Source organism: Medicago truncatula, chromosome 4 (assembly GCF_003473485.1).
Source record: "Medicago truncatula cultivar Jemalong A17 chromosome 4, MtrunA17r5.0-ANR, whole genome shotgun sequence".
Classification (NCBI taxonomy): Eukaryota; Viridiplantae; Streptophyta; class Magnoliopsida; order Fabales; family Fabaceae; genus Medicago; species Medicago truncatula.
The window spans coordinates 31,212,852-31,228,252 of record NC_053045.1 but is presented as its reverse complement, the minus strand read 5'-3'; the positions used below and the strand labels follow the sequence as shown (position 1 = coordinate 31,228,252).

Here is a 15,401-nt window from a genome sequence, read left to right as displayed (position 1 = left end):
AGATAAAGTTAATGAAAATTTGGACATAAAAATAAAATTTTGACCTAATTTTTTGTCTTTTATAATGTTTTAAACAAGTATGTAAAAAATCATTAAAAAATTTAAAATTTTAAGCATAATTAAACAAATTTTAATTTAACAAGGACTAAAAATACTAACGGAAATTTTTGTATGGATTAAAAAGTGTGATTTATTTTTTTTAGGAACTAAAAACAAAACTGCAGATATTTATAAGGACCAAAAACTTAATTAACCCATTAATTAATGGGGTACTATCTCGTGTGGATTTTACTTAGAACCTATAACAAAATAGACCTCTCTAATACATGATATTTGTTATGATTCATATAATACAGGTAGAGCATATGCACACATCTTCATTACTCGAGATAATGAGAGAAAACGTGGTCTTTCAAATAAAGTTGTGTTACTAAAACGATGAACAAGCTGTCATAATAAATGAACATGTTTACACCTACTAAAGAACAAGGTTAGATGAGCAATAATGCCGTCGAACAAGGGTCAACAATTTTTTTTCGAGTTTACTAATATGTGGGTGTTGCAGATATCAGACTTAGTTAAAGCGTAGTAAAACTAGACGATGAGAAATTCAACTATTGTTTCATGTCTATAGCACCAATAACGGCAAGCAATAAGCTATGGCGTTTTAAAGAAGGTTACACACATTAGACTTGTGAATAGATTATATGAAAATGATGTAATAACGGCAGGATCTGAACATCAGGCCCGCCGAGAGCAATGAGTATCATAGCATGGAACTGTCGAGGTTTAGCGAACCTGAGCGTAGTTCCAAAATTAAAGTATTTAGTTCGCTATTATAAGCCGGACGCCCTCTTCTTATGTGAGACGTTGGTACACTCTAATAAAACAGATGCTTTTCGTTACTTGCTTGGTTTTGATAATTGTTTTTCTTAATTATTCTGATAACCACATCAATGTAGAAGTTAATGATTTAAACAAAGGGAAATGGCAATTTACAGGTTATTATGGCTTTCCCGAGGGTAGAAGAAGGCGTGCTTCGTGGGATTTTTTGAGAAATCTTGCGAATAATACCTCTCTTCCTTGGTGTATCTTAGGAGATTTTAATGATATACTTGATGTCCGTGAAAAAAGGGGTGGCGCTTTGCGGCCTAGGTGGTTAATTAATGGGTTTAGGCAAGCAGTGTCTGATGCGGGTCTAACTGAAGTCTATATGAAAGGTTATCTGTATACTTGGTTTAAGAGTTTAGGCACGCCTAGAGCTGTTGAGGTCAAGTTAGATAGAGGTCTTGCTAATGCTGATTGGTTTTGGATGTTTCCTAATGTTACGGTTGAAAATTTAGTGGCTCCGGCATCAGATCATTATCCTCTTCTTTTAAAACAGGAGGAAACTCGCCGTATTTGGGTTCCTAGAAAAAAAATTAAATTTGAAAATGCATGGTGTGTGGAACCAGGAATTCATGATATTGTCTCTGATAGCTGGTTATCTAGTACAGGTATGCAGGTGGTGGAGAAGCTTGAAGTTTGTGCGAATGATCTCAATTCTTGGAGCAAAGCGCATAACAATGGTCTAAAGCAAGAAATTGACAATTGTCGTCGTGACTTGAACCGTTGTCAGAGTCAAGGGGCTGCGGCTGATCCTAGTTTGTTGACAAACTTGCGCAAACGCATGACACATTTGATGATTCAAGAGGATAAGTATTGGCGACAGCGAGCAAAGACACACTGGTATCGTGATGGTGACTTGAATACCAAATTTTTTCATGCTTCAGCCACGTCAAGAAAGAAGGTAAACCGCATTAATTTTTTGGATAATGATGAAGGGGTACGAATTGCTGATGAACAAGGCATGAGTCAGGTTGCAAAAGAATATTTTGAGACTTTATTTTTAGAGAGCAATAGTACTCGTGCACCGGTTGTTAATATAATAGAAAAAGTTGTGTCTGGTGATGATAATATTATGCTAACCGCTCCCTTTCAGGCTGAAGAATTTAAGGACGCTATGTTTTCAATGCATCCAGATAAGTGTCCTGGTCCGGATGGTTTTAATCCGGGATTTTTTCAACAATTATGGTATGTCTGTAATTCTGACATTTTTCAGGAATGTTGTGCGTGGCTCAATCATAATCATTTTCCACCGTCACTAAACTCAACAAACATTGCATTAATCCCTAAAGGTAATGAGCAAAGAACCATGAAGGATTGAAGGCCGATTGCTTTATGTAATGTGCTGTACAAATTAGTGGCAAAAGTACTTGCTAACCGACTCAAAAAAATCTTGCACAAATGTATCTCTGAGAGTCAGTCAGCTTTTGTACCAGAGCGCTCTATTCTTGATAACGCCATGATTGCTATTGAGGTGGTCCATCATATGAAAGTTGGTAAGAGAGTTAGAGATAAAAATGTTGCACTAAAATTAGACATTAGTAAGGCGTATGATAGAATTGATTGGCTTTATCTCAAGGAAGTGATGCTTAAAATGGGTTTTGACAGTAAATGGGTACAACAGATTATGATGTGTGTTGAAACTGTTGATTACTCTGTCATCGTTAACAATGAGTTGGTAGGTACGATTAATTATACTGGGTAGAGGTTTGAGACAGGGTGACCCGTTGTCGCCTTATTTATTTATTTTGTGTGATGAAGGCTTATCCGCTCTTATTCGGAAAGCAGAACGAAGTGGAGACCTCCATGGCGTGTCTATTTGTACTAATGCACCTACTATTTCTCACCTATTGTTTGCAGATGATTGCTTTTTGTTTTTCAAGGTTGATGATAATGAGGCACAAGTGATGAAGAATATTCTCCATACTTATGAACTTGCTTCGGGGCAGACCATTAGTCTTCCAAAGTATGAGGTTTTCTTCAGTACTGTTGTTCCATTGCCTTTGAAGGAAACTATTACTAATATATTAGGTGTCCGAGCGGTGATGGGCACAGGCAAATATCTTGGCCTTCCGTCTATGGTGGGCAGAAGTAAAGAGGCGACTTTTGGTTTTATCAAGGACCGTATTTGGCACAAAATTAACAGTTGGAGTAGTAAGTGTTTGTCCAAAGTTGGTCGAGAGGTAATGATCAAATCGGTATTACAATCAATCCCATCTTATATTATGAGCATTTTTTTACTTCCAAATAAGCTTGTTGATGCAATAGAAAAATTGATTAATGCTTTCTGATGGGGCCATGGCGGTAATATGCGTCATGGATTACATTGGATGTCCTTGGAAAGATTGTCTGTTCATAAAATTTTTGGAGGCATGGGCTTTAAGGATTTGACCTCTTTTAATGTGGCTATGTTAGGGAAACAGGGATGGAGGTTCCAAACAGAGTCTAGCAACCTTGTTTGTCGATTATTTAAGGCTAGATACTTTCCTAATTCTGATTTTATTGGGTCCAAAATTGGGCATAACCCAAGCTATGTTTGGCGAAGCATTTTTAGTGCAAAAATTGTGGTGAAACAGGGTGCACGATGGCGGATCGGTTCAGGGGTCAACATACCTTTCTTGGGAGCCCCTTGGCTCAAGGATGGTTTGTTTTTATCCACAACTAATCCTATTTTTGAGCCTTTGATGCAGGTGAAATTATGTGACTTTATCGAGCAAGATGTTAAAATGTGGAAGGCGCCTCTTATTCACAGTTTGTTTGATGCGCAAACTGCGGAGCTCATTCTCAATACACCATTGCAGCCACTTGTATTGGAGGACAAAATGATTTGGAAAGGGGAGAAGAGTGGTACGTATTCTGTCAAGAGTGCTTATAGAATTTGTGTTACTGAAATTGCAGACAACTCGCATATGCATGTCAATGGTCGGTGGAACATTATTTGGAAACTAATAGTGCCTCCTAAAATCAAAAAATTTCTTTGGCGTGTGTGTCGTGGTTGTTTTCCAACACGTGCTCGCTTAAATAGTAGAGGAGTCTCTTGCCCACTTAATTGTGTTCATTGTAATCATAATTATGAAGATAGTATTCATATCCTTATTGAGTGTCCTAAAGTTGTTCAAGTTTAGCGGAATGCGAATTTATGGGACACAATTGACAGGGTGATCCATCAAGACTATAATATTAGTGCTCTCATTTTCACCCTTTTACAAAATCTATCTTCAGGGAAATGTGAGCTGATGGCAACAATTATGTGGAGCCTTTGGAAATGTAGAAACATGAAACTTTGGCAGCAACAACTTGAGACAAATTTGCAGGTGCTTCAACGTGCAACTCATGTACTTGAAGAATGGCAAACAGCCCAAAGAATTAGATCAAGCAGCAGTAACCAAACCATAACTCCACAGGTTCGGTCTTTGAGACAAGAGGAAGATGTTTGGAAGAAACCGGCACCTGGCAGGTATAAATGCAACATTGATGCATCCTTTTCTACTTCTCTTAACAAGGTTGGGTTGGGCATGTGTCTTAGGGATGATGATGGTGCTTTTGTACTTGCAAGAACAGAATGGTTTGCCCCTATTTGTGATATAGATGTGGGGGAAGCTGTTGGGCTACACACGGCTTTGGATTGGCTCTCTAATCAACAATTTGATAATGTAGATTTTGTTCTTGATTGTAAAAAGGTTGTTGATTGTGTCAATTCTAGTCTAGAAGATAGTAGCGAGTTTGGATGTATTATCACTACTTGTAAACAGCTGCTAGTTGATAGATTTCAGAACTCTCATGTTGAGTTCAGCCGGAGGCAAGCAAATAGGGTAGCTCACGAGTTAGCTCAGGCAGTCCTATCTAATCCTAGCCCCCATGTGATTGATGATGTATCTACATGTATTTGGCATATTCTTCCCTCAAAAAAAGAAAAGAAAAAAGATAACGCCACAAAATAGAAAGTTGTCACCCGAACATAAGGTGACGACACACAAACCCTTGGTGAGGGAAAACTAAAGCGCACTACATGTGCAAATATCTGAGCCATGCCAAATAGGAAAATTCTATGGTACACCCAATATATTTGAGTGTATCGGTACACTCACTCTTTAAATTAATCGTTAAATGAGTTGTTTTTGAAGAAAAATATTGTTTTTTTTTATCACTTATAATTATAATAACTAAATCTTATTCATCAAAAGTGTCAACAAAATAAAATTATTTTTTTTTTTTGAATTTTTATTACTCATGATGGAGAACATTGATTATTTTTTACGATATTATATAAAAAAATTACTATGATTTTTATAAACAATGAAATGATGTTTTTTCTTACGAAATGATGTTCTATAAAATATAAATATTGAAAAATAATTATTTCTTACATGAAAAATGATCGTTAATTTGTAAAAGTATGAAGCGAGAGTACCGGTACATCTCACTTTGTGAGTGTACCGTAGAAGTTCCCAAATAAATATTGTAGGCCTTGTTGTTTGGCTAGTAGCAATAGTTCGCAAAACCATCTTGTATTTCTATAGTGATGAACCTTGACAAGTCTCGAACCGACGTCAATTTGTATAATAGTTTGCTCTTCAAGGTTTTTAACAACTACATTCACTTTATACTACCTCTTTTTTTGGCACAAGGATTCATTTGACATTGTACACTCGAGGTTGCTTGCTTCTATGTATATGTTGCAGCATTTCACGGCCAATGTGCATAATACAATGTGATCATGTCATGTGTTACTCCCTTTTAGCATCGACAGGAGGCGTGGGCTATTGATGATTGCAATATTTATCCTTTTACCATCGACAAGAGGAGTGCCCTATTATTGCAATATTTATCAAACCAATTCAAATATAGGTTTAATTTTGTTGTAAAAGAACAATCACTTTACTATATTGGTCATCTATGTTTCTACAAAAATGTGTCGGTGTATTGAGAAGGCATGACTACTATATTTGTCATCTAGGTTCTCAGCATTCATTGTCTTGGGTGTTGATTGTACTTGTTCAATTTTTTGAACAAAAAAAAAATTGTACTTGTTCAATTTTATTTTCTAGTTGATTCCTCGTATATGCACACCCTTAATTGATATACACTACTTTAATTCCACACGTATTTATGACACGTGGTCACATAACCCAACACACAAACCCATGACGGATCTACAACATGCAAATTGAGGGCAGCTGAACCCACTCCTTTAATTGCTTGTTAACTAACAACTAGCCATTTTAATGTTTTGCCACCACTTCAAATATTATCTTGCCCCCACATAGCGTCACTAATGGAAATTTATAGAAACTAATATATTATATTTGTTAAATTAAAGCATTGCTACCATAATGACCTTTGCCATATGAGAACTAAAGTATTTTAAACTTTTAAAATAAGTCGTTGCTTTTTAATAAAATAATTGGGGGAATGGTGTTTCAAATGAAAAATAAGGTGGCTTCTAGGTGCATCAAATGAAATAAAAATAAGTAAATTTGATTTCTCCATACAATACAAAAGCAAAAAATAATATGGTCTGTTTAATCAGGACTAACTTTTTATTCTCTTTTATGTCTTTACATTGTTTCTAAAATATCATTAGAAGATGTAATCAAAAATGATTCATTGACATTGAGAAATTGATTTATTTGGCTAGATTTTGTCTATCAGATTTTTCTTCTGTGGAGCTTATGAGGTTCGATGATCAACTTAAAAATTATACAAATGAACAATTTTCTAGTTTAGATAGCGTAAAAAAAAAATCTAATTTAGATTAAATTGGTGGTCTTTCTAAAATATTGATAGAAACTAGATAGCATATTGTTTTTATCTAATGTTGTATTTATATCCAACACTTTTAAAATATAAAGTTACTCACAAATATTATATTTCTTAGGTGCTAAGGTGTCTTCAATTTTCAAATATATAGTACTATAAATTTTATAATTTTCAATTTTTTGTCAAAGATAACGATATCATCATTTTATCTTGAGTTTGTGTATAAATGATCTTGCCCTCTCAAGTTGAAATTTCTAAATATGTTGTTGACACAAACACTCAACAACTTTGTCTTTTACCCTCTCTTATATCTCTCTTTTGTCTTTATCCTCTCTTCTCTCATCTTTTCCCCTTTTTCCTTCACCCTCATTGGCCACCGTACCCACCGAATCAAACACCATCATCACTCATCCTTCTCCTCACCACCGTCGTTCACCCCCACCACCGGATCTACTCAAATTTTTCCATCCTCACCACCCCACCTCATCTTCTCCGACCACCTTGCCTCCTTTTCTTCTCTGGTCATACCACCACCACCTTATCTTCTTCTCTGACCAACTCAACAACCATCACCACCATTCCTCCTTTCTTCTCTGGTCACCCCAACCTCTGTGAGAGAGAGAGAGAGAGAGAGGGAGAGAGGAGATATAGATAGAGATAAAGAAAGAGGGAAAAAGAGACAGAGGGAGAGACAAATGTGGAAGTGAGAGTCACAACAACAACGACAACAAGGAGAGCCACGATTGCGATGGCGAGTTCCTAATATAGTATGTGAGAGAACGAAGAGAAAGAAAAGATGGTGAGAAAGATAAACTTGTAGAGATAATACTAAAATGCCGTGTTGGTGTAAGCGCTATAGGTGAATAGTTTTATGTTAAACTGATGATTGTATCATGACTTTTATTGTTAATTAAAATAAGGCATTCTTTGTTATATTTTCTATAAAATTAATAAAGTCCCTAGAATATATAGTTCAAGTAATGAGACATTAAGTGAGACTTAATCGTAAGATTACATTCATATAAAGAATATTATTCTTAAAGATATATGCAGTCGAGATTTATTCTAAATTGGGATAATAATAAAACATAGAGATTATTATGTATGCAGACTGATGATCGTGTCTCACGGGTTATATATATGAAATATTAAGTCTATACATAGGTATAAATATTAGAAATAATTTATACTTGATTGACCCACTACAAGAATACTACATAGTATCTTATGAAGGTATCATAAGATATTCTCATAGAGGTAATATTGTATACCACTCTTAGACCTCAAACCACTATGATCCCTAGATGTGAACTCAAGTGTTTTATTGACATTCAAATGTTATCTGTAACAGGATAACTATAAAGTTGGTTAATGGTTATTTGACGAATCATGTTGAGCGACATGAGTGTCCTAAATGTGATTTGACCCTCTTGTATAACAAGAAATATATATTTAGACCTCTTGACGAAATATGACTATAAAATTGAATGACCATGCCGAATTAAGTAAATATGGGATATTTGACTTATTCGTTACTCAGGATATTTCGGGATCAAGAAATATAAATACTGAGATATACAAAGATGACACAATTTATGTCTTGTCTTCAATATAGTCATAAATGCAAAGGGGTGATTATACACATGAACATTACCGTGGAAAATGTTTCGTCAGATCATATGACATTCTCGTCACTTGGGTAACAACGTCGTATTGCTAGATGCTTATCATTGTTTATAATATTAATATATGATTTAATATTATTACTAACATGACGGGAACCTATAGGGGACACACATAGAACAGATAAATAAGAGAAAAACAAAAATAAATAAATGATACTTATGTATAAATTAATAAGTAGGGACATATCTGTAATTAATGAATAAATAGGATTTATTAATTAAATTACAAAATGAAGTACATCGTAATGTACGGTGCGTTTTAAGTGGAATGCAGTACATCATAGACTATCGTGCGCATAAGTGAGCATATAAATAGAACTCACTTGTGCAGAATTCGTGTACATTTAAAAACAAACCCTAAACTAAAAATTACAAACCCCAGTTCTCTCTGAACCTCTGATTTTTTTGCTAGCATCGGGAACCAGATGAGATATGTACATGTTCGTATGGACGCGTAGAGGCATTGCTATGTTGTTGTAATGTAATCGAAGTCTTTTCTGCACTTCAAGAGGTAACAAATGCTTTCACTGGTTCATTTATTACACAAGCAAATCCGAGTTTTTAACACTTTCATCATTGAACTTCTTTACTCTTTTATATATATATATATATATATATATATATATATATATATATATATATATTAAAAAGCAATCTTACCTTTTTCATTAAATGTGAGTTTTTTTTTTTAAAAAAAAAGCTAAAATGGTATTTATTAAAATCTTAACCAGCACAAGGAGTGTTAGGCTAAGAGTCTTAAAATAGTAACATACAAAGGATAGATGAGAAGCCGCTAATGAAAAATCCATACACCCGTGATTCAAAGAAAAAATCCATAAAACCTATAGAAAACACCTCCTAACAAAGGATTATCTCCAAAAACTATAAATAGAAACACTAAAACAAAGCTAACACCACGATCAACGAAACAACATAAACAAAAGTTGTACCAAAATCCTCAAACATTGCTGAAACTGCCACAAAAACAACTTCCACCACCCACATTCCGGTGCTCGCACACAAACCCTGAACACCAACTTAAAAACCTACACAACAACTAACAACCTTTGAAAAAGAGTCGGGAATAAAACCCCCAAACACCACAATTAGCTCTCTCAAGCACCTTCATCCAAAACACACCTCACAAAGAACCGCAAAAGCCAGCCAAAAATCCTTGTACCATCATACAACAAGGAAAAAACATAACCATCACTAACCACCACAAAAAACCACCACAAAAATCAACACCATTACCACCATCGTCACCAAAACTACCATTGACCACCACAAAACCACCATTAACCCTCACCTAAAAGCAACATCAGCCAACCACGCACAGCACCACCCAAAACCACCACAAGCACCACCACCAAAAACCATCACGAGCTCCGCCACAAAAGACCCAAAATCAGCACCACCATGAAAACCGCCATAAAGCACCACGAACCAACACAACCAAAGATCCATTGAAACCATAACAGTTCATAAGCGAACCGAGATATGATCCAGCACACCATCGTGACTGATCCATCACCACCTATGTTGCGAGCAAACATAACCTCCACCACAACCAAGAGAGAAAACAAATCAAATAGTCTCAGACCCACGAAAACCAAACAACCACTGACAAGCATCCAGCAACACGCCACAAAACCCACCAACGTCTCAACCAAACGAAACAAAAAAAAAACCAAAAACACAAACCAACATTACGACGACAGAGAGAGAACCGCACGTCGGAAAGATACGGTGGTGCAGAGGACAAAGACCCTCTCCGCACCACCATCCAGTTGATCTACATGATGGCGGCGGTGGATTTAGAATTTGTGTGAGGATGAAAAGAGTACGGCGGTCCTAGGTTTAGAAAGAAAGGAATTAAATATGAGATTGTTAACGCATAGAGACATAATAGAAAACAAACCATATAATGATAAACTAATTCAAATAACTTATAACTTAAATTAATAATTATTTATTCCAATTTTATCAATTTTGATTAGAAAAAAAATTAAATATAAGAAAATACTAAATAGTAGTACAAGTGAACACTTATTAAAAATCTTAAATGGTGTATAAAGTTTGTGCATGTAGTGCATTGAGATTTAAAAATATTTGATTTTAGTGATTTTATTAAAAAAATATATATACTTAGATTTAAAAAATTACTTAGATTCAAACTAGAAAAAAAATCATCAACTTAACGATGGAGAAGAAGAAAGAAGCTGGTGATTCGAGTAATACAGAACCTTCCTCCTTCAAGCTTCTTGCATCGTTTCCTTCTGGTCTCTCTCCTTCACAGGTTCAATCAACTTCCAACTCTTATAACTCGCTTTTCCCGTAATAATAATCTATCAAATTCATCTCTCGCTTTTTAAGGTTTCTGTCGCATTTTCTGACGCCTACGATCGGATCCCTCACTCTGATATCACCTTAGAGAACACCATCCCCGAGGTAGGCTCTTCGCATTGATTCATAATCCATTTCTACATTTTTAGTTACTTTGATGATTATTTCTGTTGTACAGATATGGGATCAGAGGAGTTTGAATAACAAATCGTTGTTCAATGGAAACAAATTCAGGGTATGTCTTTATTCTCACAAGATTGAAATTTGGCGCTTTGACTAGATACTTTACCAAGGACTATCCCTAATAGTGTGTCTATTTTTCTGTTGAAAATAACACAGTATGGAGGGCATGTTTTGCACACTGGAGGTGAATCTGGCAGTGAACCACATGTATGCCTCCACCTAGGTTTGACAGATTACAGGTTGCTTCTTAGTGCCCCTCTTGTAATTGTTTCATTCTTATTTATCTTGGTTAGTGATATTGATAGGATTACATTGATTCTCAAATTTTAGATGATAATTTATGGTTTCAATTTTTATATGGATGCTTTGGCAATCTTAATCTAGATTCCTTTCAATGTTCGTGTTCATGACTTCTAATGTGCATTCGTCATTGATAATGATAGATTAATAAGAATTGAAAGTCATAAATTTGTTGGAAACATTTTGTACTTTCATATTAGATCTTGAACTTAAAGGTCGTCCTTTGCTGAAAAGACTTGTATGACATATTACAATATTTTTTTAGTAATATAGGGCAATGATATAACCGACCGATTCTAGAAGTTATATGCAGCAAAATGTCATTTATGCCACATAGTTTTTTTTCTTTTTTGAAGGAATTTATGCCACATAGTTATTATCTCTAGTGTTTGTTTAAAACCAAGAGAAGGTTCTTTTCTATTCTGTCTTGAAGCATAGTTTAATCTTATTACTATTTTTACTTACCTGTTCTACAGTCCCTCAATTTTATAATTAATAATTATTGGATAAACTTGCTCCAGGACCTTTGTGGGGACAAATTTAAGTCCTTTGTGGGAAAGGTTCCTTGTTTCATCAGAAGGTAATACATTTAACTTTTGCTTCCTTTTTAATGCAAGTACTAGTGTTGTGGTTACTCATTGATCTTATACTGTTACCACCTGAACTTAGGGTAGTGTGGCAACTTATCCAAAACTGGAGTTGCGTGAAATGATTTCCCATAGTAAATGATCATGAAGGTAATAAGTGGAGGGTCCTGTTAATGAAAATCTTGAAGCAGCAGTGGGATATCTATCTCCCTCTTCTCTGTCCCTAAAGTATAAGAGGCTTAGCTGGATCTTGAAATCATTAGCCAACTGGATATTGATTGGTGATCTTAGTGTCAAGTCGGGCATCTCATCAGAGTAATGTTGTCCAAATCGATAATCATTACTGTGATGACCGAATAACATTTATGTAACCTCCCTGTCAGTCATCTTGGCCTAAACTCGTATTGCTTTCACAGATATCTGATTGTAGAAACTACATCATTCATCCAAGTCATAACTGTTTAGGTTCTATCTATAACCTTTGTGTCTTGTTTTAATTAGACTTTTCCATATAAGTCTGTTTGGTAAGGTCTGTTTTTGAGCTTATAGTTTATGTCTTATAAGCCCATTTGACTAAAAAGGACCTGTTTGGTAACAGTCACTTTCTCACGAGCTTACAGCTTATTTTTATGAGTTTATAGCGGTTTGTGATAAGCTAATTCAAGTAGGAATGACTTCATCATTTATTGTTCAAACATGTTAACTTAGTTCAGGGATAAATGCATTGATTATTTGATCCCTTCAGAACAATACCTGATGGAATCATACAGAACAATATAGAAAAGTCTATATATTTCTTCTGCCTCACTGGCCTTCTTCTGTTCTTTTCATTTTAATTGATATTATTATTATTATTATTACAATTATTTATTAAAAGTTACATATTTTATATAAAAAACACAAGTTTCAAGTCAAAGTTACTACTTTAAATTTCTTATCATGTGCAAATTTGCACATGATAGAAAAACCCTTATTATTATTATTATTATTATTATAATATTAATTTACCTGTCTTAATCTTTTGACTGTATCTTTATGTTTCTTCAGATGATTCCGTTCTTTGTCAGCATACCTCCAGTCCACTGGGAAATGGTGCAGTGGTGGAGACAATTGACAGCAAGATACTTGTATTACAGCGAAGTAATAACGTTGGTGAATTTCCTGGATATTTTGTTTTCCCCGGAGGCCATCCTGAGGTATTCAATAGTGCAACGAGTGTTCTGAGTCTTTTTACTGCTACTATCTAGTACTGCAATTGTTGAATTATTCTAACATGAAATGGGCAATTTAGTTCTAAAATTAGTCTTTGACTTGTTTTTCCTGTTTATGTATATATTCAGTCTTAAAACTTCCATATAGACTTGGCTATGCATTGAACTCTTTTTTAAAATGATTGACAGCCTCAAGAAGTTGGTATAACGTCCCGCCAATATGCAAAAGAGTTAACAGAGTCAATCAACATCAAGGTTTCACAGGAGATGTTTGACAGCATAGTTCGTGAAGTAGTTGAAGAAATTGGAGTGCCAGCTTCTTCACTTGTAAGTGTCATTTTTACTTTAATATTGCTGAGTGATACCCATATACAAGGTTTTTCCATTTATGTCTGAATTTCTGAGTCACCTAGTTGTGTCGGATCTGTTAGAAATGACAGTTTTCTGTTTTGATTTTTGTTATATACCTCTTCTTCGAGTCCATTAATTGCTGATAAATTTTCTGTTTATGTTACTAGTCTGCCATCGAATTTTATTTTTAAGTTGGGTGGGTTCAAAGAATGTATATCTAATTTTCTTCGTTTGTCATGCAGAGCATTCCGGCTTTTATTGGTATATCTCGTAGGGATTTGAATGTGAGACCAACTGCGTTTTTCTTTATCAAATGCAATCTTGACTCAAAGGAAGTTCAACAATTTTATTCTAGTGCACTAGATGGCTATGAATCAACCAAGCTCTATACTGTTCCAATGGTAAATCTACAGCTTATTTTTAATGAACTAGCATGAAATCCACTTGCGATAAAGATGTGATTAATTTTATCTTTTGGCTGTTTTCGTTCGATCATTTGCATTATTTTCGTAGTGGCATTTATGAGAGGCAAATATGAACATGGCAATTTATTTTGGTAGCGCTAGATAAGTAACTATTCTTGATCATCACTTCATCATGATATGGTACTTCTTTTTTTTTTTTTTTTTTTTAACTTTCCATATGACAGAGAGTACTAATAATATGATTATGGTTAGAGGAGACCCCTAGTTGGGTGTGCCATATCATGATGAGGTGATGATCAAGATTGGCTACTTATCTAGCACTGAATGCTCAGTGTTATTTTTTCTCTTGGTCATAGTGAGATCTGGTTGGACTCATCTAGCACTGAATTGTTACTCAAATTGATCATTTTAATGCCTCTATTGGCAACTACCTACCTTCTGCTTTTAAACCTTTGCTCATTAATTTTGTATTTTTCAGATTGAACTAGAAAATATGGCCTCTAGGATGCCTGGCTGTCATCGAGGTGGATTTGCTCTCTATAAATTGATGGTTGACACCAGGAAGATTACTTGATAGAAGTTTGTAATGATCTCAGTTTTCACGCATGGTGTTATATTAATTATTAAGTGAGTCTCTTTCCGGTGTAATTAAGTTTGATGCCAACATTGCTGAGGTGATTGAACCTATCCAATGGGACAGAATTTAACCAGACTGAAATCTTTCCTACCTTCTTTTTCATAGATATTGCTGCTATTCAATTGATCAATAATTTGCACTTATTCGTTAACATTTTCTAGAGCAGAGCCCTTTCTAATTGGTATTCTTGTTTTGCATATTAATTTGGATGAAAATACTTTAGTGGACACAAGATTTGGATACACATAGAAATACATGTCATTTAATTATCTAAAAAAAATACATATTATTTAATTCTTTTCTCTCTTTACCTTTTTTCATTTTTGAGTTTCTTCAAATCTTATGTTCAAAATCTTGTGACGAAAAAGTGTTTCTCTAATTTGAAGAGGAACGAACTTTGGACTTGGAGGGAGGTGCAAGGAGGGAAATGAAGAAAAATTTCTCATACTGTTTGAAAATAAAAAATAAAAAAATATTTAGAAAATTTGTCAAAATCTTCCAACTCCCTCGAAACTATTCTCCCTCCCATATCAGACATTCTTATATCGATTTGTCAAAGGAATCAATGCTATGATTACTTGGTCTATAATTTGACTAAAAATTTGGTCTATTCGATGATGTTTTCTAGTATTTAATTTTTTCCAGGTTCTAACCATAGGAATACTGTCTAGATTTGATATTAGTACTTTTTTTTTTTTTTAATTCTCTGGTTCCTATTGGAAAAGGACGATAGTAATTCAGAGTTTAATTGAAAGGTGAGTAAAGTCCGACCATAAATTATCCTTTGGATGCAATTTGATCTTTTTTTGTTGTCAACAATGAGATCAATATTTGCAAGATTAGATGGTCTTAACTAAAGGCTCCCAAAGGCCAAACTAAATCTAATTCATTGGATCGTATTGAAAGTTACTGTGCTGGTTGAATTGCATCTGAGCAATGATAGGTAGACATCTTTAATGTGTATATTCTTTTGTACCACTCTGAAAAATTTCATTTAATCAAATATATGGTATGTGTGACCATATTTTTTT

The 15,401-nt window shown here is 34.6% G+C and overlaps 1 protein-coding gene across 1 annotated transcript; it reads left to right on the top strand.

Moving 5' to 3' along the window:
* The first annotated feature begins 10,469 nt into the window (after nucleotides 1–10,469).
* LOC11408745 (nudix hydrolase 9) lies at nucleotides 10,470–14,523 on the top strand. The gene is made up of 9 exons (XM_003606535.4): nucleotides 10,470–10,629; nucleotides 10,707–10,781; nucleotides 10,855–10,911; nucleotides 11,016–11,098; nucleotides 11,681–11,739; nucleotides 12,794–12,942; nucleotides 13,147–13,284; nucleotides 13,551–13,709; nucleotides 14,212–14,523. Exons 1-9 carry the CDS (start codon nucleotides 10,534–10,536, stop codon nucleotides 14,305–14,307), a joined length of 912 nt encoding a protein of 303 aa, XP_003606583.2. The 5' UTR covers nucleotides 10,470–10,533; the 3' UTR covers nucleotides 14,308–14,523.
* The last annotated feature ends 878 nt before the right edge of the window (nucleotides 14,524–15,401 follow it).

Bases quoted from the DNA above. Each gene is read 5' to 3' on its own strand.
- LOC11408745 (XM_003606535.4), top strand. From the start codon at position 10,534: ATGGAGAAGAAGAAAGAAGCTGGTGATTCGAGTAATACAGAACCTTCC. The intron at 10,912-11,015 runs GTATGTCTTTAT...AAAATAACACAG, and splicing joins TCAATGGAAACAAATTCAGG to TATGGAGGGCATGTTTTGCA. The intron at 11,740-12,793 runs GTAATACATTTA...ATGTTTCTTCAG, and splicing joins GTTCCTTGTTTCATCAGAAG to ATGATTCCGTTCTTTGTCAG.